The sequence below is a fragment of the Pleurodeles waltl genome, chromosome 1_2, assembly GCF_031143425.1.
Source record: "Pleurodeles waltl isolate 20211129_DDA chromosome 1_2, aPleWal1.hap1.20221129, whole genome shotgun sequence".
NCBI classification, from domain to species: domain Eukaryota; kingdom Metazoa; phylum Chordata; class Amphibia; order Caudata; family Salamandridae; genus Pleurodeles; species Pleurodeles waltl.
The window spans coordinates 1341957499-1341981597 of NC_090437.1; the positions used below are offsets into that span (position 1 = coordinate 1341957499).

Sequence of the window (24099 nt, forward strand, 5' to 3'; positions counted from 1 at the left end):
GAGTCGCAGAAGTCTCTAGAACTCTCTGCTTCTAGCAGCCTGGCTTTCTGCTTTGCTAATTCCACCTGCCTCCTCTACCAATATTTTCATACCTTGTGGGAATATGTAAAACTTACAATGATCAGCCTACCAGGCCACTTGCAAACGCTAATGACATCTGTAGATGCACCCTAAAAGATCTTGAAGTGCTGCCTGGACTCTATGGGCACCATTGCTCAGTCCATGGAATGACTACCATGCTACATGTGCATGCTCGGATGCATTCCACTGGCTACTCAACTGATGTCTAAACCACACTCTTGTATCTATACCATTAGGGGAAGCCCTTATACCCCCGCTGCATCTGTGCTAAATATCAATTCAAACGTGTAGATATACAAAGGAGATGAATACATATCTATTTTATTTATATCCAGGTGAAAATATCAATTAATCCCTGAGCAAAATTACTTCTTCACCATTCTTATTGTTTATTAATATTTATCTCTTTGTCTTGCTCTCTTGATTTGAGTAAATATCATAAAATTATACACACATCTTATTCACAAACAATATATACAAACATTTACACATATAACTATAAACATCTAAATACTTAATACATAATGGTTGACATGTGCCACTTGGCATTCAGTGTTCTAAAGCATCTTTTGCACTGACAGCTTCTAATCAAAGTTTTTGAATTTGTAAGCTGCTAAACCTTTTCCAGGCAAGCAGTATTTCAAATGAGGTAACGATGTTTAGTACCGCCCTTCCTAGGCTCTTTGTTCCTGATATTTATATGCGATACAGTCCCATCTTCATTGTTCCACAGTTCAGAAAATACTCCTCAAAAACATAGTCGATGCGTTTCGGCCTTTCAACTTCTGGCCTCCTCAGGACATCGGAAACAGTGCCTATATATATAATTTTACAATATATTACTGTAAAGAAATGGCTCCCTGTTGCAGTTACCCCCCACTGTTTGCCTGATACTGATGCTGACTTGACTGAGAAGTGTGCTGGGACCCTGCTAACCAGGCCCCAGCACCAGTGTTCTTTCACCTAAAATGTACCATTGTTTCCACAATTGGCACAACCCTGGCACCTAGGTAAGTCCCTTGTAACTGGTACCCCTGGTACCAAGGGCCCTGATGCCAGGGAAGGTCTCTAAGGGCTGCAGCATGTCTTATGCCACCCTAGGGACCCCTCACTCAGCACAGACACACTGCTTGCCAGCTTGTGTGTGCTGATGGGGAGAAAATGACTAAGTCGACATGGCACTCCCCTCAGGGTGCCATGCCAACCTCCCACTGCCTGTGGCATAGGTAAGTCACCCCTCTAGTAGGCCTTACAGCCCTAAGGCAGGGTGCACTATACCACAGGTGAGGGTACCAGTGCATGAGCACTATGCCCCTACAGTGTCTAAGCAAAACCTTAGACATTGTAAGTGCAGGGTAGCCATAAGAGTATATGGTCTGGGAGTCTGTCAAAAACGAACTCCACAGCTCCATAATGGCTACACTGAATACTGGGAAGTTCAGTATCAAACTTCTCAGAATAATAAACCCACACTGATGCCAGTGTTGGATTTATTAAAAAATGCACACAGAGGGCATCTTAGAGATACCCCCTGTATTTTACCCAATTGTTCAGTGCAGGACTGACTGGTCTGTGCCAGCCTGCTGCTGAGAGACGAGTGTCTGACCTCATGCGGTGAGAGCCTTTGTGCTCTCTGAGGACAGAAACAAAGCCTGCTCTGGGTGGAGGTGCTTCACACCTCCCCCCTGCAGGAACTGTAACACCTAGCAGTGAGGTTCAAAGGCTCAAGCTTCGTGTTACAATGCCCCAGGGCACTCCAGCTAGTGGAGATGCCCGCCTCCTGGACCCAGCCCCCACTTTTGGCGGCAAGTCCAGGAGAGATAATGAGAAAAACAAGGAGGAGTCACTGGCCAGTCAGGACAGCCCCTAAGGTGTCCTGAGCTGAGGTGCCTGTGACTTATAGAAATCCTCCATCTTGTAGAAGGAGGATTCCCCCAATAGGGATAGGAATGTGACCCCCTCCCCTTGGGAGGAGGCACAAAGAGGGTGTACCCACCCTCAGGGCTAGTAGCCATTGGCTACTAACCCCCCAGACCTAAACACGCCCTTAAATTTAGTATTTAAGGGCTTCCCTGAACCTAAAGATTCAGATTCCTGCAACAACAAGAAGGACTGCCTAGCTGAAAACCCCTGCAGAGGAAGACCAGAAGACAACAACTGCCTTGGCTCCAGAAACTCACCGGCCTGTCTCCTGCCTTCCAAAGAACTCTGCTCCAGCGACGCCTTCCAAAGGGACCAGCGACCTCTGAATCCTCTGAGGACTGCCCTGCTTCGACGACGACAAGAAACTCCCGAGGACAGCGGACCTGCTCCAAAAAGACTGCAACTTTATCCAAAGGAGCAGCTTTAAAGACCCTGCAATCTCCCCGCAAGAAGCGTGAGACTTGCAACACTGCACCCGGCGACCCAGACTCGGCTGGTGGAGAACCAACACCTCAGGGAGGACCCCCGGACTACTCTACGACTGTGAGTACCAAAACCTGTCCCCCCTGAGCCCCCCACAGCGCCGCCTGCAGAGGGAATCCCGAGGCTTCCCCTGACCGCGACTCTCTGAAACCTAAGTCCCGACGCCTGGAAAAGACCCTGCACCCGCAGCCCCCAGGACCTAAAGGACCGGACTTTCACTGCAGAAGTGACCCCCAGGAGTCCCTCTCCCTTGCCCAAGTGGAGGTTTCCCCGAGGAAGCCCCCCCTTGCCTGCCTGCAGCGCTGAAGAGATCCCTTGATCTCTCATTGACTTCTATTGCGAACCCGACGCTTGTTCTAACACTGCACCCGGCCGCCCCCGCGCCGCTGAGGGTGAAATTTCTGTGTGGGCTTGTGTCTCCCCCGGTGCCCTACAAAACCCCCCTGGTCTGCCCTCCGAAGACGCGGGTACTTACCTGCTGGCAGACTGGAACCGGGGCACCCCCTTCTCTCCATTGGAGCCTATGCGTTTTGGGCACCACTTTGAACTCTGCACCTGACCGGCCCTGAGCTGCTGGTGTGGTGACTTTGGGGTTGCTCTGAACCCCCAACGGTGGGCTACCTTGGACCAAGAACTGAACCCTGTAAGTGTCTTACTTACCTGGTAAAACTAACAAAAACTTACCTCCCCCAGGAACTGTGAAAATTGCACTAAGTGTCCACTTTTTAAATAGCTATTTGTGAATAACTTGAAAAGTATACATGCAATTGAAATGATTCAAAGTTCCTAATGTACTTACCTGCAATACCTTTCAAACAAGATATTACATGTTAAATTTTAACCTGTGGTTCTTAAAATAAACTAAGAAAAGATATTTTTCTATAACAAAACCTATTGGCTGGATTTGTCTCTGAGTGTGTGTACCTCATTTATTGTCTATGTGTATGTACAACAAATGCTTAACACTACTCCTTGGATAAGCCTACTGCTCGACCACACTACCACAAAATAGAGCATTAGTATTATCTCTTTTTACCACTATTTTACCTCTAAGGGGAACCCTTGGACTCTGTGCATGCTATTCCTTACTTTGAAATAGCACATACAGAGCCAACTTCCTACAATTACTCACTATTCATAATTACCAGGTCATATAACAGTCATTGCTACCAGGGCCTCTCCAGACCCTGTTTACCATTACATCTAATCCACACTCTACCAGTGTTTTCATCATTACCCATGGGTACAATCTCTGTGACATGCCCATGAAATCATGCTTAATTATATATGCTTTATTCACATTCTATTACAGTGATGTACCGTTTTAGTCTATCTTCCCAAAGCGGTGGAGGCATGCATTGCAACCCAACTCAAAAAGCTCTATGTGTATAACATCACACCTCTTTTATGTGTCCACTATCCCTTTTCTATTCCTTCTTTTTACTTTAACCATGCACAAAACTCTTGGCTGACCTTATGTTTATATGTAGATGATCGTATTCACTTTCGCAAGACTTTTGTTGTCAACGTTCGCAGTTATCTCATTATTTGTACAATTGTCTCCTTTCCCTGGAAACATCATTAAAGTTTTAAAATCATCTCTACCATAGTCCAGAACTCATAATACACTTATGTACCAATAGCGTTTCATTTGACTTAGATTTTAAATTTAATATCACGGGAACGCCGTCGCACCACGAGTGGTATCACTAGCTTGTTTTCGGTGTAACCGCCTAGCGGTCCGAAGCGCCCGTATTCTCTCTGCACTTGTACGTCGGCTGATGTAATAAAATCCTATCCCATTAGCAAGATAAACTCTTCCCTTCCTAAGCTGCTCGCCTATTGGTTACCATAGTGGCCATTTTAGCATGTCTCCTAGTCTCTAGAAGCATATGGGATAAACCTATAACGTGTCACTTTACTCTTTGTTCAGGACTTAAAAGTTGTCCACACAGTTTTTCACACACATTTATCGTAATTCCCGGATGTGGGTTCTAGTCTATTGAAAATGTACTCGTACCACACTCATGGGCATGGCCTTCGATGGCTAGTGCCGTATGAAGGGAATTCCAACTCTTCCCTGAAGTGCTTCAGTAGCAGTAGCTATAGCTCACTGTAGGAAGTTGGCTCTGTATGTGCTATTTCAAAGTAAGGAATAGCATGCACAGAGTCCAAGGGTTCCCCTTAGAGGTAAGATAGTGGCAAAAAGAGATAATACTAATGCTCTATTTTGTGGTAGTGTGGTCGAGCAGTAGGCTTATCCAAGGAGTAGTGTTAAGCATTTGTTGTACATACACACAGGCAATAAATGAGGAACACACACTCTGAGACAAATCCAGCCAATAGGTTTTGTTATAGAAAAATATATTTTCTTAGTTTATTTTAAGAACCACAGGTTCAAATTTTACATGTAATATCTCATTTGAAAGGTATTGCCGGTAAGTATTTTAGGAACTTTGAATCATTTCATTAGCATGTATACTTTTCACATAAAACACAATAAGCTGTTTTAAAAGTGGACACTTAGTGCAATTTTCACAGTTCCTGGGGGAGGTAAAGTAATGTTAGTTTTCACAGGTAAGTAAGTCACTTACAGGTTTCAGTTTTTGGTCCAAGGTAGCCCACGGTTGGGGGTTCAGAGCAACCCCAAAGTTACCACACCAGCAGCTCAGGGCCGGTCAGGTGCAGAGGTCAAAGAGGTGCCCAAAACGCATAGGCTTGAATGGAGAGAAGGGGGTGCCCCGGTTCCGGTCTGCCAGCAGGTAAGTACCCGCGTCTTCGGAGGGCAGACCAGGGGGGGTTTTGTAGGGCACCGGGGGGGACACAGGTCAGCACAAAAAGTACACCCTCAGCACCGCGGGGGCGGCCGGGTGCAGTGTGCAAACACGCGTCAGGTTTGTAATGGTTTTCAATGAGAGATCAAGGGATCTCTTCAGCGTTGCAGGCAGGCAAGGGGGGGGGCTCCTCGGGGTAGCCACCACCTGGGCAAGGGAGAGGGCCTCCTGGGGGTCACTCCTGCTCAGGAGTTCCGTTTCTTTAGGTGCTGGGGGCTGCGGGTGCAGGGTCTTTTCCAGCCGTCGGGAAATGGAGTTCAGGCAGTCGCGGTCAGGGGGAGCCTCGGGATTCCCTCTGCAGGCGTCGCTGTGGGGGCTCAGGGGGGACAACTTTGGTTACTCACAGTCGTAGAGTCGCCGGAGGGTCCTCCCTGAAGCGTTTTCTCCACCAGTCGAGTCGGGGTCGCCGGGTGCAGTGTTGCAAGTCTCACGCTTCTTGCGGGGAGTTGCAGGGGTCTTTAAATCTGCTACTTGAAACAAAGTTGCAGTTCTTTTGGAGCAGGGCCGCTGTCCTCGGGAGTTTCTTGTCTTTTTCGAAGCAGGGCAGTCCTCAGAGGATTCAGAGGTCGCTGGTCCCTTGGAAAGCGTCGCTGGAGCAGGTTTCTTTGGAAGGCAGGAGACAGGCCGGTAAGTCTGGAGCCAAAGCAGTTGGTGTCTTCTGTTCTTCCTCTGCAGGGGTTTTTCAGCTCGGCAGTCTTCTTCTTCTTGTAGTTTCAGGAATCTAAATTCTTAGGTTCAGGGAAGCCCTTAAATACTAAATTTAAGGGCGTGTTTAGGTCTGGGGGGTTAGTAGCCAATGGCTACTAGCCCTGAGGGTGGGTACACCCTCTTTGTGCCTCCTCCCAAGGGGAGGGGGTCACATCCCTAATCCTATTGGGGAATCCTCCATCTGCAAGATGGAGGATTTCTAAAAGTTAGTCACCTCAGCTCAGGACACCTTAGGGGCTGTCCTGACTGGCCAGTGACTTCTTGTTTTTCTCATTATTTTCTCCGGCCTTGCTGCCAAAAGTGGGGGCCGTGGCCGGAGGGGGCGGGCAACTCCACTAGCTGGAGTGTCCTGCGGTGATGGCACAAAGGGGTGAGCCTTTGAGGCTCACCGCCAGGTGGGACAGCTCCTGCCTGGGGGAGGTGTTAGCATCTCCACCCAGTGCAGGCTTTGTTACTGGCCTCAGAGTGACAAAGGCACTCTCCCCATGGGGCCAGCAACATGTCTCGGTTGTGGCAGGCTGCTGGAACTAGTCAGCCTACACAGATAGTCGGTTAAGGTTTCAGGGGGCACCTCTAAGGTGCCCTCTGGGGTGTATTTTACAATAAAATGTACACTGGCATCAGTGTGCATTTATTGTGCTGAGAAGTTTGATACCAAACTTCCCAGTTTTCAGTGTAGCCATTATGGTGCGGTGGAGTTCGTGTAAAACAGACTCCCAGACCATAAACTCTTATGGCTACCCTGCACTTACAATGTCTAAGGTATTGCTTAGACACTGTAGGGGCACAGTGCTCATGCACTGGTGCCCTCACCTAGGGTATAGTGCACCCTGCCTTAGGGCTGTAAGGCCTACTAGGGGGGTGACTTATCTATACCTGCATAGGCAGTGAGAGGCTGGCATGGCACCCTGAGGGGAGTGCCATGTCGACTTACTCGTTTTGTTCTCACCAGCACACACAAGCTGGCAAGCAGTGTGTCTGTGCTGAGTGAGGGGTCTCCAGGGTGGCATAAGACATGCTGCAGCCCTTAGAGACCTTCCTTGGCATCAGGGCCCTTGGTACCAGGGGTACCACTTACAAGGGACTTATCTGGATGCCAGGGTGTGCCAATTGTGGAATCAAAAGTACAGGTTAGGGAAAGAACACTGGTGCTGGGGCCTGGTTAGCAGGCCTCAGCACACTTTCAATTCAAAACATAGCATCAGCAAAGGCAAAAAGTCAGGGGGTAACCATGCCAAGGAGGCATTTCCTTACACTCACATACTGGGTCTAGCCTTGTAGACTTGATAATTTCATCCATGATGTAGAAAGTTTTGTGACTGCTTTAGGGTACTACAGTAAGACTGTCTTTCCAGCTTGTCCGGACAGCTGAGCTGTTATGATGCTGGTTTTGGGGTGCATCTATTGAAGCCATAACCAGCAGAAGATCCTGTCACTACCACTCTCCACCGGCTCTGTGTATCTAGGATGTGCCAAGAGCAGCAGCAGAAGGTCCAGTCCCCGCCTCCCTCCACCGGCTCCGTGAATCTAGAATGTGCTCAGAGCAGTAGCAGAAGGTCCAGTCCCTGCCTCCCTCCACCGGCTCTGTGAATCTAGGTAGGATGTGCCAGGAGCATCAGTAGAAGGTCCAGTCCCTGCCTCCCTCCACCGGCTCTGTGAATCTAGGATGTGCCAAGCGCATCAGTAGAAGGTCCAGTCCCTGCCTCCCTCCACCGGCTCTGTGAATCTAGGATGTGCCAAGAGGAGCAGCAGACGGTCCAATCCATATCACCCTCCACCGGCTGTGTGAATCTAGGATGTGCCAAAAGCAGCAGCAGAAGGTCCAGTCCCTCCCTCCACCGGCTCTGTGAATCTAGGATGTGCCAAGAGCAGCAGCAGAAAGTCCAGTCCCTGCCTCCCTCCACCGGCTTTGTGAATCTAGGATGTGCCAAGAGGAGCAGCAGAAAATCCAGTCCAAAGGTCCAGTCCATACCACCCTCCACCAGCTGTGTGAATCTAGGATGTGCCAAGAGCAGCAGCAGGAAGGTCCAATCCCCGCCCCCCTCCACCGGCTCTGTGAATCTAGGATGTGCCAAGAGAAGCAGCAGAAGGTCCAGTCCCTGCCTCCCTCCACCTTCTCTGTGAATATAGGACTTGCCAAGAGCAGCAGCAGAAGGTCTAGTCCCTATCTCCCTCCACCGGCTCTGTGAATCTAGGATGTGCCAAGGGCAGCAGCAGAAGATCCAGTCCCTGCCTCCCTCACTGGCTCTGTGAATCTAGGATGTGCCAAGAGCAGCAGCAGAAGGTCCAGTCCCTCCCTCCCTCCACCGGCTCTGTGAATCTAGGATGTGCCAAGAGCAGCAGCAGAAGGTCCAGTCCCTGCCTCCCTCCACCGGCTCTGTGACTCTAGGATGTGCCAAGAGCAGCAGCAGAAGATCCAGTCTCTACAACCCTCTACCGGCTCTGTGAATCTAGGATGTGCCAAGAGCAGCAGTAGAAGGTCCAGTCCCTCCCTCCACCGGCTCTGTGAATCTAGGATGTGCTAAAAGCAGCAGCAGAAGGTCCAGTCCCTGTCTCCCTGCCTGCCTCCACCGGATCTGTGAATCTAGGCTGTGCCAAGAGCAGGAGCAGCAGAAGGTCCAGTCCCTGCCTCTCTCCACCGGCTCCATGAATCTAGGCTGTGCCAAGAGCAGCAGCAGCAGAAGGTCCAATCCATATCACCCTCCACCGGCTCTGTGAATCTAGGCTGTGCCAAGAGCAGAAGTAGAAGGTCCAGTCCCTGCCTCCCTCCACCTGCTCTGTGAATCTAGGCTGCGCCAAGAGCAGCAGCAGCAGAAGGTCCAGTCCCTGCCTCCCTCCACTGGCTCTGTGAATCTAGGCTGTGCCAAGAGCAGAAGCAGAAGGTCCAGTCCCTGCCTCCCTCCACTGGCTCTGTGAATCTAGGCTGTGCCATGAGCAGCATCAAAAGATCCAGACCATGCCATCCCCCACCAGCTTTGCTGCCTCAAATACTCTCCGACTCTCCCTCTTATAAAGTTATCATGCAGGACTTGGTAAGATGATGGAGGAGAATGTCTCCTCTTTTTCTACCAACTTGGCGACTGATTGCCGGTCATCCAGCTATACCCTACCCTACCCTGCCCTGCTCTTCCTCACTGGACTGCCCTCTTTACACCAGTGTGGGCTTCCTGCCACACGTCTCAGTTTTGGAGCTAGAAGTCTTTTCCCTGCTGAACAAAGGGGCCATAGAGGTTGGGCCTCTGAAGGAGAGGTGCAGCATTCTTGTTCCTTTTACTCTTTGGTCCCCAAGAAGGATGGAGTTCTGACACACCTCTTGAGTCTATGCTTTCTGAATTTGTTTATTCAGCAGAATTAGTTCAAGATGTAAGTTCTTGCTACCTTTGAATGCGGGAGATTGGTTGGAATTACTGAATCTCCAGACCGCCTACTTCCATCTTCCAGTCTTTCCCACTCAGATGTTACCTCAGCTACTCGTTGGGAACCCAGAGCTACCAGTTGACGCTTCTGCCATCCGCACAGAGCAGCCGTGCTAAGTTTCTTGATGAAAGAGCTGCGTATTTAGACTGCTTCACTGCCTTGGTCAGGAGGACTACGTTTCCATACTTGGAGCAAGCAGAATCCAAATCCCCATATGATGCCTTTTTCTCAGATTGGTATTTACCACCCTCACCCAGATGTCTCACCCCTTTCGTATTCATGCACAGGCTGACCTTCATGGAGGTGATACTGGACAGGAACTGCATTAGGGCTCTTTCCTCCGGACGAAGAAAGCCTCACAGCTCAGTGCAGATCTTTGATTGTGTTCACCCAGATCTGCACTGGTGGGCAGAGCCCACCAATCATTTGTTGGATTGTTCTTTCAGCCTTCTGCAGGTTGATGTTGAGGCTAATGTGACCACAGACACCTCTTCACTGGGCTGGGTGCATATCTGGGCACAGTGATGGCACAAGGCCTTTGGTCTACATCGGAACAATGCTTACACATAAATGTGCTTAACGTTAGAGTAGCCAAGCTAGCACTGAAGGCATTTCTCCCTTCCCTATCAGGTAGCAATATTCAGGTTCTGTCCGACAACATAACTGCCATCCATATAACACACTGGGTGGTGATGGGTTGTTGATCCTGTGTTGGGGGTTGATTTGTCTGTGTGAGGGGGTGCAGTGACAGATAATTTTCCCAGTAGCTGCACTCATAGCAGATTCCCTCGATTTGAGGACTGATGCCCTGTTCATCCTTTTTCACTGTAGTACCTCAATTTGGTGCTGCATCCCTAAGTGATCTGATCTGTGGGCGCTCAGTCAACTTTCTCTACTTTGCGCAGCTGACCTGCTCTCTAGGCAGGATGGTCACATCATCATTCACAATAGCCAGATACTGTGATTGCACCCATGGAGAATGAGAGGTGCTTGCTAGATTCCTTTTGTCTTCCTGATGTGGTTGCCGTGGTTATCTGGGCACCGAGGATGCCTGCTACTAAATCCATTAAACAAGTTTGTTCAGTGATGATTCAGAAGACCTTCATCCATTGAAATCTTGCCTTTCCTACATCTTTTTATGGTAGCTCCAGTTATGGGCTTTTTGGTGCTTCATGTCGCTTCATGTTTAGATTGCTAATATTGGTGTCTTTTCTAAAAAAGTTTGATATGTTTGTGTCCTCCCATTTTTTTTATTGTTTCTCAGTGGGTTTTGATGATGGCAACAGCTTACGTGCGAAGAGTTGAATAACTGCAGGCCCTCTAATATTTTCATAAAGGTTCTACCCTGGTAACTTATTCCCATTATTTTCACCTTAGACGGTTTCTGAGTTTTATGAGTCAGCCTATTGCCCTTCATCTTTCTTTCCCCCTCCACATCCAACCTGGGAGGTGCTCCTGCACTGAGTGGGTCTCAGATTTACAAGGTGGGCCGGTATGGATTGGGTAGGAGCTGAGGATGACTCGTCGGACGACTAAAACGTTGACCCACAAGATGAGCCAAACCTTGAGTCTTTTAATAGAAACCGACTCACAGACTGAACGCACAGTCCCGTTTATACCTGTGAGCTGCGGCATACTGCCGTGGTGGCTCTATTGCTCCAGGTGAAGACTCCTCTCCCTGCCCCACCCAGAGCCGAGGCTAGTGATGGACGCATCGCTGCTGGGTTGGGGTGGTCATCTGGGAGAGGTGGAGATCCGAGGACCCTGGACTTGGGGGGATGCTGTTGGAGCTGCGGCTCCCTGCCCCCATCAAGGCCAGGCTGGTGCAGGTTCTCACAGACAACACCACCGCCTTGGGTTGTCTACAGGTGAGCAGTCTGCAGTTAAAGTATCCACCTAAAAGAGCTTTACCAAAGGTAAGTAACTTGTTCTAAGGGTACTTAACGTTTTCCTTATCCACAAGAAGAACTGCTACCAAAGGTAAGTAACTTTTTCATTTATGTGCAAATGTTGAGCATCCAACCTTCCCTTTGACCATAATGGAAACCCCTTAAATGCAAATACTTGCTCTCTACCATGCACATGTAGCCATAATCACCTTTTACGTTCGTTTTCTATTTCTCCCTGTTTCTATTTCTCCTCTATTTCTGTCTGTGCTAATGGTATCTTTTCCGCGTCTTGCACACACTTTCTCAATTTCTCTGTGACCCTGTGAATTACTTTCTCAGCATCATCCTTGACTTTTGTGTAGTGAGCTGTTATTCATCTCTCCTTCCCAGGCCTTACATACGCAGATGATGACTGCTGTTCAGGAGATCAGTAACCTTATCGAGCCTGTGGCTGGTGCAGCCCGAGCCGATTCTTCTCAGCTTGGACACAAGGTAAGTGTTCTGGCAGTTAGAAGATGGTTATTAGATTGGGGAACAGGTGCACGTGATGAAGCTGTCCAGCCTTAGCCCTGCTGTCGGGTTAGGGTATATGGAGCAATCCAGCCATATGAGTGATCTTGGGTTAAGGTCTGATGGAGCCAAAGGCTTACTCTCCAATGGGGGGTAAAGAGCAGTTCAGCCTTAGGCCTCCCTTTCACCTACGCAGTGGGGAGTAATGGAGCTGTCCTTTGCTCGTGAGTGGCGGCAGGGGGTGGGTTGATGGAGCCATCCAGCCCTAGTCCTTTGCTCGTGAGGGGCGGCAGGGGGTGGGTTGATGGACCCATCCAGCCCTAGGCCTCTCCCTTCGTGTGCAGCGTCATGGACGAGTCGTCCTGTAGGCATGCACCTTGTGTGCGATGTGGTGAAGCCACGCAGCTTCAGTCCTGCCCTGAGTTGGTTAGCTGGCGCAGCCAGCTACAGCATTATCTGTCTAGAGATTTTTAAATATGTTACATAGATGAAGAGTGGACTCCATGCATTTGACAAAACCTTTGTAAACAGATGTAGGGCAAGTATGTAGGGACTGGTAAAATAACTGTGAAATGTGTTTATTTACTGGAGTATGCAATAGTGACGGCATATTTTCATTTCTTTTCCATCTTTGTGGTTATTAGCTGTGTTCATGCAGGTCACCTTTCACGTGGCTCACAGTGTTTCCTGTTTCTTGAGTTAATTGTGAACTGGTGATGTATTTCCAGAATGCTGATCAGTGCTCAGGTAGGCCAGGCATTGACTTAATCTGTGTGTCTTTCTGTCTTACACATGCCCCAGGTTTCACAGATGGCACAATACTTCGAGCCCCTCATCATGGCATCAATTGGCGCTGCTTCCAGGACACACAATCATCAGCAGCAGATGAACCTCCTAGACCAGACCAAGACTCTTGCTGAGTCCGCCTTGCAGATGCTCTACACTGCCAAGGAAGCTGGTGGGAACCCCAAGGTGTGTGTTACATGAGAAGCCAGCCCGGGAATTAACCGTAGTGCAGAGGTTTAGGAGGGCGTGAACTAAGGAAACAAAGAGGTCCATTGTCTTTCTTCAGTTACCATGAAGTGTGGCATCAGGTTTGCACAACTACTGAAATGCATTTTTCTTTAGACTGCCAATGGAGCCAAGATCAATGTTATTTGGACTGTAGCTGACCTGTTGGTGGTCACTGAATTAGTTGTGAGTGGTTGTGTCTGGTGTTGTGATCACCCAGAACAGCAGACACTCCTCATTCTCTATGGGTTAGGTTCAGACTGTATGGTTTTTCTGTCATGTTACAGGTAGTACACACCAGAAGGGCTTGTGTGGTCTTTGTTTTCTTCCAGAATAGATCGGCCTGAACCTGGTGTTTACGTTAACTTTAAAGATGCATTGTGCTTATTCCATTTAATTTTATACTGTGAGAGATGGGTTTAGAAAGCAGTAGTGGGCAGGTGACTTGCCTCCTTAAGTATCCATTGTTTTAATGGGCAGGCCACAGTTGCTCTCTCTCTTCGTATTTAGCATAGTGAGTCCTCCATGTTTGTTGAACACATGGATGTCATCAAGATCACTTTTACTGAAAAGTTCCCATTGGGATCAGGAAACTAATAATTTCAGGTCAACAAAAACGTTTACAGGTTCAATGATGAAAGAGAAACACTTAGATTTTTACCTACAAGAAAGGGGCATGGAGATCTCCGAATGCAGAATGTGACCAATATTATACACCTATAACTCGAGAACTCTGGAGCTTTGTTTATGTTGTGTGTAAGTGTCTAAAGGCTGTTTCTTCCTGCAGCTTGCAGCTCACACACAGGAGGCTCTGGAAGAGTCTGTCCAGTTGATGAAGGATGCTGTGGAAGACCTGACTGTCACTCTTAATGAGGCTGCAAGTGCTGCTGGAGTTGTTGGTGGTATGGTCGATTCCATCACTCAGGCCATCAATCAGGTAAGATAGTAGGAAATGCATGTTTAATCAAGGACGCTCCGTACTAGATGGATTCAGAAATTAGAATGAACATCTGCACTTGCGTAGAGGGATTGCCTATGTCTGGATGAAATGATACTCAGAGATTCAGCTGAGCATATATAGATTGATGTTCATGTGATTGATGGCAGAGATGGTAAGAAGACCATCAAAACTTATATAGAGAGATCCTCCTTATGTCACAGATTGGGTGAAGAGTGACAAGAAAATCTGTGCCAACAGGCTGCTGGGGTAGCCAATCTTTACTGGCCAGTCTTGTTTGCAGTTTATTTCTTTTGGGACTAAAGTTCTTTGCATTGCTTGAGAAAACGTGTGCTGTTGCCGTGTTTGTTGTTTTGGCCTGCCCTTTATTTCCTTCCATTGAAGTAGACGATCTGTGGGCATACTGTGGAGGATTCTTACATCATGAGGTATCTATAGTGGTGGCAGCTTGATGTTCACCTAGAGAAACAGGTCAGATGTCCCCATCTCTGTCCTGAGACTGTTCACTGGCTTTCTTGTCTAAATATCTGCTGGGTACCTATTTGCCTATACTTGAATTATGGGTGGAATATAGGTACTGTGTAGGTTGTGTGTGTGTATATTCCACAGTAGCATTGGAGAACAGTGATGCATGTGTGTGTGCTAGATGGTGGTTCTTCTCTTTGTTAAATTTGTCCAGGGTGGGAATGACTTGCTGCGCTTCCCACCAAGAAACTGGTTCTGCCTGGTTGGGTGGGGAAAAGTTACCATTCGGTCTCTTGTTTTTTCCTGCTCTGGTGAATATTCCTGCTTCCCCAGTTCCTGGGTTGCTGCCTTACAACAGTATTCTTCTGTTGGACCTTGTTAGAGGACAGCCCACACCCAACCTTGACCTGTTCAAGCTGGTCTGACCTTGAAAAATTTTCTGGAAGCGGGCAAAAACAAGAGGCGATTTTGAACAAGGACTGCTCTTTCGTTGGATTATGCTTCCCGTTCATGCTCCCATGTGTGAAATAGATACTAGACTTCGGGGCCTGTAAATTGTAAATAGTTTGGACTCCAAGAAGGCTCAGCAGCACGAGTGCTGAGAAGACATGTGCCAGGAACCCAAAATTCACTGGTAGCTGTTCTCACTCAGAATGACACCGAATGCGGATTCCTGAAGCACCTTCCTCTTTCACCTGTGTAAGACTGTGCCGCAGTAGGTGCTGATTCACAATTGCATTGGCTTCAATTGAAATATACATGAATCACCTAGGTCATGAACTAGTCTCTAACACTGAACTGTATCCTAATATCAAAACACTTGGCATCTCATTACTATTGACTTCACGTGTGAGATCCTTGTTGCTTGAGTGGTGGGTTTTTGAGATGGCAGGATTTTGTATTTTGGTACTAGACACTTGGCAGCTAGGTATTCAGCCAGTCGATTGTTCAGTGTTGCCCCCAGATGACCAGAGGCATAATGGCACAGTTGTACCTGCGTCCCACATATTGAGTGTTTTTATGAACAATATTGTATAACCCCCATAGACTAGTGCTGCCCCCACTTCCAAACTTTATAGGAATTCTAGGGCTTTGCTTGTAAACTCCATCAAAGGGTGTAAGACCCTTGCCCTTTCTTGTTTCTTATTGTATTTTGTTTACCTGTAAGAATATGATGTATTCTTCTTCTTAGAAGAGCAAGACCTGGGTAGACCAGTTGTTATCTATAATTTGTAATAGGTGTGCTGGCACAGGGATGTGAGAGGCCTGCTGTGCCCATATCATGCCATACTTCCAACCAGGTGAAAAACTGGACCCACTCATCAGTCTTTATGGAATATTATATTTGCAATTTTAGAGACCTGCTCAGGTGCTCAAACAGTACGCAAAAAAACAACCAGTGTAATAGTTTGTATTAAAGAACAAATGGCAGTGGAATATTAAACTAATTATCTATAGAAGGTACAGTTGTTTGATTCCAGATGGTTCAGTGACTTAAACAATGTTATAACTGTTTAGTTTCAATTGGCGTAATAGTTGCAGCCTTTCAATCCATTTCCCATTCGGCCCTATTGCCCCCTCTACACCACAGGGGTCGGAGGGGGAGATTTTATATTACATCATGGTGGTATTTTCTGCATCATTCTGTATCTGAGTTTCCACTACCTACCGTCCTCTGGAACCGCTCTGATAATTTCACCCCAATGTTAAACATAGGGATACAGAGACACTAACAGAGAAAGGCAGGCACACACCCCCATGCCCACTCACTATACTGTTTGTAAGATATTTGTGTAGCGTGAATCTTGATAGGAAGCAACGGACTGCTCTAGGTTCCCCAGGAAAGTCTTTTGGCAATAATATAAAGATCAGCCAGTGCCAAATAATCTATCTTTTATACACCTATTTGAGGCCTACAGTTGTACTGTAGTTTTACAGAGACTTAGGAAAGGATTGCTTAAGAATGCCATGTATGTGTTCCCAGCCTCTTCCATATAGCTTGTAGCGTACTGCAGTACATACTTGTACAGATTGTTGTATGCAATTGCATCCTCTACCAGAGAATAAATAAATGTTATGAAAAGGATTTCCTCTTTAGGCGTTTGCGAGCATATATGTAGATACAGCCTCTCATTTCTCGGGACTGTGCCTCTTATTATGGAAATGCGCAATACCAGCAATAGTTAGTATTTGAAGATTGTATTTACCACTAATGTGCAAAATGTTTTCCTGACAGCTGGATGAAGGCCCAGTGGGAGAACCAGAGGGGACGTTTGTGGATTACCAGACCACTATGGTTAAAACTGCCAAGGCCATTGCAGTCACGGTGCAGGAGATGGTAAGTGTTATTAGTTTTCTACATTCCACCTTCATGATATTCTTTACACTTCCTAAATATTTCTTGTTGGTACTAGAGTTGCTTGAAATATTTTGATATTGGAGCTTGTGTCGCCAAAGCTATGTTGGAGTTTGTGACACTAGTGTAATCACTCATGCTAGATCTAATTTGATGTCATACTGAGTTTTCTCCTGTTTTGGAGTTTACATTAGGCCCTCTGTCTGCAGCCCCAGTTAAAAGCAAGGAATGTGCTCTTGAGAGTGTGCTTAGTGACAGCCCTGGGTAGACCTAAGTCTGCCATATCCTGCTGTTAGTATGCAGCCTCTGGCTTTTCAGGTGGCGTCTTTCTTCTCACAGCCCCAGCTTCTGGCAATGTGGTATTTCTTGCTGGGCAGTGGGTGGATGATTTCCTTTCCTCAAGGTTGTGCATTGCCTTGTAATCAAGGGCATGATCTTCTCTCATCTGCATTTGTCTTCTAGGTTTGCTCCCCCAGTTGTCCAGTGTGCAGGAGGGAAATGTGTCCTGCCTGTACCTTATAAAAGTTACACATACTAGACTATACTAGGCCTTTTGGTTGCTTACAGCAACATCACAAAACAAAATGATGGACAGAGTGTTGAAACTCTCACCCCCAGTCACAGATCTGGGTTTAATCTATTGTTATTTTGCTTGCCACGTCACCCCAGTTCAGACCAGCCATATGCAAATCAGTCTTGAGTCTGCTCCCTATGGGAGCAGTCGAGCCCAAACTGCCATGCCAGGTCCTCCCTGGACAGAATTCAAGCGTCCTGGGACCGGTTTCAGAGTATCCCCCTTCATCAGGCAGGCTAGTTTAAATCCAGTGGCGCAGCAAGCAAGGGATCCAGGTCTGGGCATACCCTAGCCACTTAGGGCACACATAGCAACATCACAAAATACCCTGAAACCGGTCCCAGGATGCCTATTTCCGGTCCAGAGAGGACCTGGCTTGGCAGTTTGGGCTGGACTGTTCCCATGGGGAACAGGGTCAAGACTGATTTGCATATGGCTGGTTCCTAACTGGGGTGGCATGGCAAGCAAAATAATTGATGGATTAAACCCAGATCTGTAATTGGGGGTGAATGTTTGATTGGTTCCACATTCCGTCCATCATTTGTGTTTGTTTGCTTTTGTCGCCCTAAGTGTGCCGGGTATGCCCAGATGTGATTCCCGGGCTCACTATGCCACTGGATTCAAGGTAGCCTGGCTGATGAACGGTGATACTCTGACACGGGTCCCAGGATGCTTATTTCCGGTCCAGTGAGGACCTGGCTTGGCAGTTTGGGCTGGACTGTTCCTATGGGGAACATGGTCTAGACTGATTTGCATATGGCTGGGTCCAAACTGGGGTGGTGTGATGAGCAAATTATCTGTGACTGGGGGTGAATGTTTGATTGGTTCCGTATTCCTCCATCATTTGTGTTGTGTTTGCTTTCGGTTGCTTACAGCCTCAACCAGTAGTCCCTAAACTTTGACTAACTGTTTCCATTGATTTTTATTGTGGATTTACCTCCGTCCAATGGATTTCGAGTTGTAATGTTCACTGTGTTATTCTCTAGGATGACACACTTTTTTTCATTCAGGAGTATTTCCATAGGCCCAGTTATGGCAAATCTCGATTCATTTGGGTAACTTTTGTGGTCACTGGCTAACGTGCTGTAATTTCAGACATGGGTACTGAATATTTTTTTTAAATTCTGTAAGTTGCTTTGCGTATCGCTGGGAATAAGACATCTGGATACCACCCTCAGACCAACAGGCAAAACAAAAGAACAGTTCAAACTCTCTGACAATGTCTACGGTGTTACAGTAAAGTGACTCAAAACAACTGGCAGTCTTCTTTGCCCTTAGAAACATTTGCTTATAGTAATGCTGTAAGGAAATGCCTCCTTGGCATGGTTGCCCCCTGACTTTTTGCCTTTGCTGATGCTATGTTTACAATTGAAAGTGTGCTGAGGCCTGCTAACCAGGCCCCAGCACCAGTGTTCTTTCCCTAACCTGTACTTTTGTATCCACAATTGGCAGACCCTGGCATCCAGATAAGTCCCTTGTAACTGGTACTTCTAGTACCAAGGGCCCTGATGCCAAGGAAGGTCTCTAAGGGCTGCAGCATGTCTTATGCCACCCTGGAGACCTCTCACTCAGCACAGACACACTGCTTGCCAGCTTGTGTGTGCTAGTGAGGACAAAACGAGTAAGTCGACATGGCACTCCCCTCAGGGTGCCATGCCAGCCTCTCACTGCCTATGCAGTATAGGTAAGACACCCCTCTAGCAGGCCTTACAGCCCTAAGGCAGGGTGCACTATACCATAGGTGAGGGTACCAGTGCATGAGCATGGTACCCCTACGGTGTCTAACCAAAACCTTAGACATTGTAAGTGCAGGGTAGCCATAAGAGTATATGGTCTGGGAGTTTGTCAAACACGAACTCCACAGCACCATAATGGCTACACTGAAAACTGGGAGGTTTGGTATCAAACTTCTCAGCACAATAAATGCACACTGATGCCAGTGTACATTTTATTGTAAAATACACCCCAGAGGGCACCTTAGAGGTGCCCCCTGAAACTTAACCGACTATCTGTGTAGGCTGACTAGTTTTAGCAGCCTGCCACAAACCGAGACATGTTGCTGGCCCCATGGGGAGAGTGCCTTTGTCACTCTGAGGCCAGTAACAAAGCCTGCACTGGGTGGAGATGCTAACACCTCCCCCAGGCAGGAATTGTCACACCTGGCGGTGAGCCTCAAAGGCTCACCTCCTTTGTGCCAACCCAGCAGGACACTCCAGCTAGTGGAGTTGCCCGCCCCCTCCGGCCAGGCCCCACTTTTGGCGGCAAGGCCGGAGAAAATAATGAGAATAACAAGGAGGAGTCACTGGCCAGTCAGGACAGCCCCTAAGGTGTCCTGAGCTGAGGGGACTCTAACTTTTAGAAATCCTCCATCTTGCAGATGGAAGATTCCCCCAATAGGGTTAGGATTGTGACCCCCTCCCCTTGGGAGGAGGCACAACGAGGGTGTACCCACCCTCAGGGCTAGTAGCCATTGGCTACTAACCCCCCAGACCTAAACACGCCCTTAAATTTAGTATTTAAGGGCTACCCTGAACCCTAGAAAATTAGATTCCTGCAACTTCAAGAAGAAGGACTGCCTAGCTGAAAACCCCTGCAGCGGAAGACCAGAAGACGACAACTGCCTTGGCTCCAGAAACTCACCGGCCTGTCTCCTGCCTTCCAAAGATCCTGCTCCAGCGACGCCTTCCAAAGGGACCAGCGACCTCGACATCCTCTGAGGACTGCCCCTGCTTCGAAAAGACAAGAAACTCCCGAGGACAGCGGACCTGCTCCAAGAAAAGCTGCAACTTTGTTTCCAGCAGCTTTAAAGAACCCTGCAAGCTCCCCGCAAGAAGCGTGAGACTTGCAACACTGCACCCGGCGACCCCGACTCGGCTGGTGGAGATCCGACACCTCAGGAGGGACCCCAGGACTACTCTGATACTGTGAGTACCAAAACCTGTCCCCCCTGAGCCCCCACAGCGCCGCCTGCAGAGGGAATCCCGAGGCTTCCCCTGACCGCGACTCTTTGAACCTAAAGTCCCGACGCCTGGGAGAGACCCTGCACCCGCAGCCCCCAGGACCTGAAGGACCGGACTTTCACTGGAGAAGTGACCCCCAGGAGTCCCTCTCCCTTGCCCAAGTGGAGGTTTCCCCGAGGAACCCCCCCCTTGCCTGCCTGCAGCGCTGAAGAGATCCCGAGATCTCTCATAGACTAACATTGCGAACCCGACGCCTGTTTCGACACTGCACCCGGCCGCCCCCGCGCTGCTGAGGGTGAAATTTCTGTGTGGACTTGTGTCCCCCCCGGTGCCCTACAAAACCCCCCTGGTCTGCCCTCCGAAGACGCGGGTACTTACCTGCAAGCAGACCGGAACCGGGGCACCCCCTTCTCTCCATTCTAGCCTATGTGTTTTGGGCACCACTTTGAACTCTGCACCTGACCGGCCCTGAGCTGCTGGTGTGGTGACTTTGGGGTTGCTCTGAACCCCCAACGGTGGGCTACCTTGGACCAAGAACTAAGCCCTGTAAGTGTCTTACTTACCTGGTTAACCTAACAAATACTTACCTCCCCTAGGAACTGTGAAAATTGCACTAAGTGTCTACTTTTAAAACAGCTATTTGTGAATAACTTGAAAAGTATACATGCAATTTTGATGATTTGAAGTTCCTAAAGTACTTACCTGCAATACCTTTCGAATGAGATATTACATGTAGAATTTGAACCTGTGGTTCTTAAAATAAACTAAGAAAAGATATTTTTCTATAACAAAACCTATTGGCTGGATTTGTCTCTGAGTGTGTGTACCTCATTTATTGTCTATGTGTATGTACAACAAATGCTTAACACTACTCCTTGGATAAGCCTACTGCTCGACCACACTACCACAAAATAGAGCATTAGTATTATCTATTTTTACCACTATTTTACCTCTAAGGGGAACCCTTGGACTCTGTGCATGCTATTCCTTACTTTGAAATAGCACATACAGAGCCAACTTCCTACAAATGCCATGACTAAAGTCTCTATTTGCATTTTCTTTAAGGGTTCCTTCCTTGTGCATTTTCTGAGACTCTGTGCCTTAATCCATTAGTACCAGCTGCTTCAAACTTCTTAGATTATCTCCAAGAACAAAGACAACTTTTATGAACTAATTTTCAAAATGCTGATGCTGCTAGGAAAGATTCAACGAATAGACCTGCTCCGAACTTGCATGTTGGAGATAAATCTTGCCTGTTCGATGGCATCTGTCGCTGTAGATACGCATGTTCTGCAATAGCTCGCCATCTGGTGTTGGGCCGGAGTGTTACAAGTTGTTTTTCTTCGAAGAAGTCTTTCGAGTCACGGGACCGAGTGACTCCTCCTTTTGTCTCCATTGCGCATGGGCGTCGACTCCATCTTCGATTGTTTTTTTTCCGCCATCGGGTTCGGACGTGTTCCTGTCGCTCCGAGTTTCGGAACGGAAAATTAGCTAATTTCGGAAGATTTTCGTCGGTATTGTTGCGTTCGGGATCGGCGTACTTAGATTCCACACCGCATCGAAGATCGAAGAGCTCCGGTGCCCTTCGGGGTAGTTTTTCGATCCTCCGTCGGGGCCTGGTCGGCCCGACCACGTGCTGAAGAACGCCGATGGAACGGACCCCGTTTCGTTTCTGCCCCAAATGCCACAATAAATACCCCTACACAGACCAACACTTGGTCTGCAACCTGTGCCTGTCACCTGATGTGAGAAGGTAGCCTCTTTCTAGCCTTGTTACCCCCACTTTTGGCCTGTTTGTGAGTGTATGTCAGGGTGTTTGTCACTGTTTTCACTGTCTCACTGGGATCCTGATAGCCAGGCCTCAGTGCTCATAGTGAAAACACCATGTTTTCAGTATGGTTGTTATGTGTCACTGGGATCCTGCTGGTCAGGACCCCAGTGCTCATAGGTTTGTGGCCTATATGTATGTGTCACTGGGACCCTGTCACACAAGGCCCCAGTGCTCATAGGTGTGCATGTGTATGTTCCCTGTGTGGTGCCTAACTGTCTCACTGAGGCTCTGCTAACCAGAACCTCAGTGGTTATGCTCTCTCATTACTTTTAAATTGTCACTAACGGGCTAGTGACCAATTTTACCAATTCACATTGGCTTACTGGAACACCCTTATAATTCCCTAGTATATGGTACTGAGGTACCCAGGGTATTGGGGTTCCAGGAGATCCCTATGGGCTGCAGCATTTCTTTTGCCACCCATAGGGAGCTCTGACAATTCTTACACAGGCCTGCCACTGCAGCCTGAGTGAAATAACGTCCACGTTATTTCACAGCCATTTTACACTGCACTTAAGTAACTTATAAGTCACCTATATGTCTAACCTTTACCTGGTAAAGGTTAGGTGCAAAGTTACTTAGTGTGAGGGCACCCTGGCACTAGCCAAGGTGCCCCCACATTGTTCAGAGCCAATTCACTGAACTTTGTGAGTGCGGGGACACCATTACACGCGTGCACTACATATAGGTCACTACCTATATGTAGCTTCACCATGGTAACTCCGAATATGGCCATGTAACATGTCTATGATCATGGAATTGCCCCCTCTATGCCATCCTGGCATTGTTGGTACAATTCCATGATCCCAGTGGTCTGTAGCACAGACCCTGGTACTGCCAGACTGCCCTTCCTGGGGTTTCACTGCAGCTGCTGCTGCTGCCAACCCCTCAGACAGGCAGCTGCCCTCCTGGGGTCCAGCCAGGCCTGGCCCAGGATGGCAGAACAAAGAACTTCCTCTGAGAGAGGGTGTGACACCCTCTCCCTTTGGAAAATGGTGTGAAGGCAGGGGAGGAGTAGCCTCCCCCAGCCTCTGGAAATGCTTTGTTGGGCACAGAGGTGCCCAATTCTGCATAAGCCAGTCTACACCGGTTCAGGGACCCCTTAGCCCCTGCTCTGGCGCGAAACTGGACAAAGGAAAGGGGAGTGACCACTCCCCTGACCTGCACCTCCCCTGGGAGGTGTCCAGAGCTCCTCCAGTGTGCTCCAGACCTCTGCCATCTTGGAAACAGAGGTGCTGCTGGCACACTGGACTGCTCTGAGTGGCCAGTGCCACCAGGTGACGTCAGAGACTCCTTGTGATAGGCTCCTTCAGGTGTTAGTAGCCTTTCCTCTCTCCTAGGTAGCCAAACCCTCTTTTCTGGCTATTTAGGGTCTCTGTCTCTGGGGAAATTTTAGATAACGAATGCATGAGCTCAGCCGAGTTCCTCTGCATCTCCCTCTTCACCTTCTGATAAGGAATCGACCGCTGACCGCGCTGGAAGCCTGCAAACCTGCAACATAGTAGCAAAGACGACTACTGCAACTCTGTAACGCTGATCCTGCCGCCTTCTCGACTGTTTTCCTGCTTGTGCATGCTGTGGGGGTAGTCTGCCTCCTCTCTGCACCAGAAGCTCCGAAGAAATCTCCCGTGGGTCGACGGAATCTTCCCCCTGCAACCGCAGGCACCAAAAAGCTGCATTTCCGGTCCCTTGGGTCTCCTCTCAGCACGACGAGCGAGGTCCCTCGAATCCAGCGACACCGTCCAAGTGACCCCCACAGTCCAGTGACTCTTCAGCCCAAGTTTGGTGGAGGTAAGTCCTTGCCTCACCTCGCTGGGCTGCATTGCTGGGAACCGCGACTTTGCAAGCTTCTCCGGCCCCTGTGCACTTCCGGCGGAAATCCTTCGTGCACAGCCAAGCCTGGGTCCACGGCACTCTAACCTGCATTGCACGACTTTCTAAGTTGGTCTCCGGCGACGTGGGACTCCTTTGTGCAACTTCGGCGAGCACCGTTTCACGCATCCTCGTAGTGCCTGTTTCTGGCACTTCTCCGGGTGCTACCTGCTTCAGTGAGGGCTCTTTGTCTTGCTCGACGTCCCCTCTCTCTGCAGGTCCAATTT

The 24099-nt window shown here is 48.5% G+C and overlaps 1 protein-coding gene across 3 annotated transcripts in view; it reads left to right on the forward strand.

Moving 5' to 3' along the window:
- TLN1 (talin 1) overlaps positions 1-24099 on the forward strand; it is a 687540-nt gene that overhangs the window by 374403 nt on the left and 289038 nt on the right. For all 3 annotated transcript variants that reach the window (XM_069205713.1, XM_069205712.1, XM_069205714.1), the window contains 4 exons: positions 11726-11827; positions 12647-12817; positions 13644-13793; positions 16516-16617. In XM_069205713.1, the coding sequence (XP_069061814.1) occupies positions 11726-11827; positions 12647-12817; positions 13644-13793; positions 16516-16617 (525 nt within the window). The remainder of the gene's footprint in view (positions 1-11725; positions 11828-12646; positions 12818-13643; positions 13794-16515; positions 16618-24099) is intronic.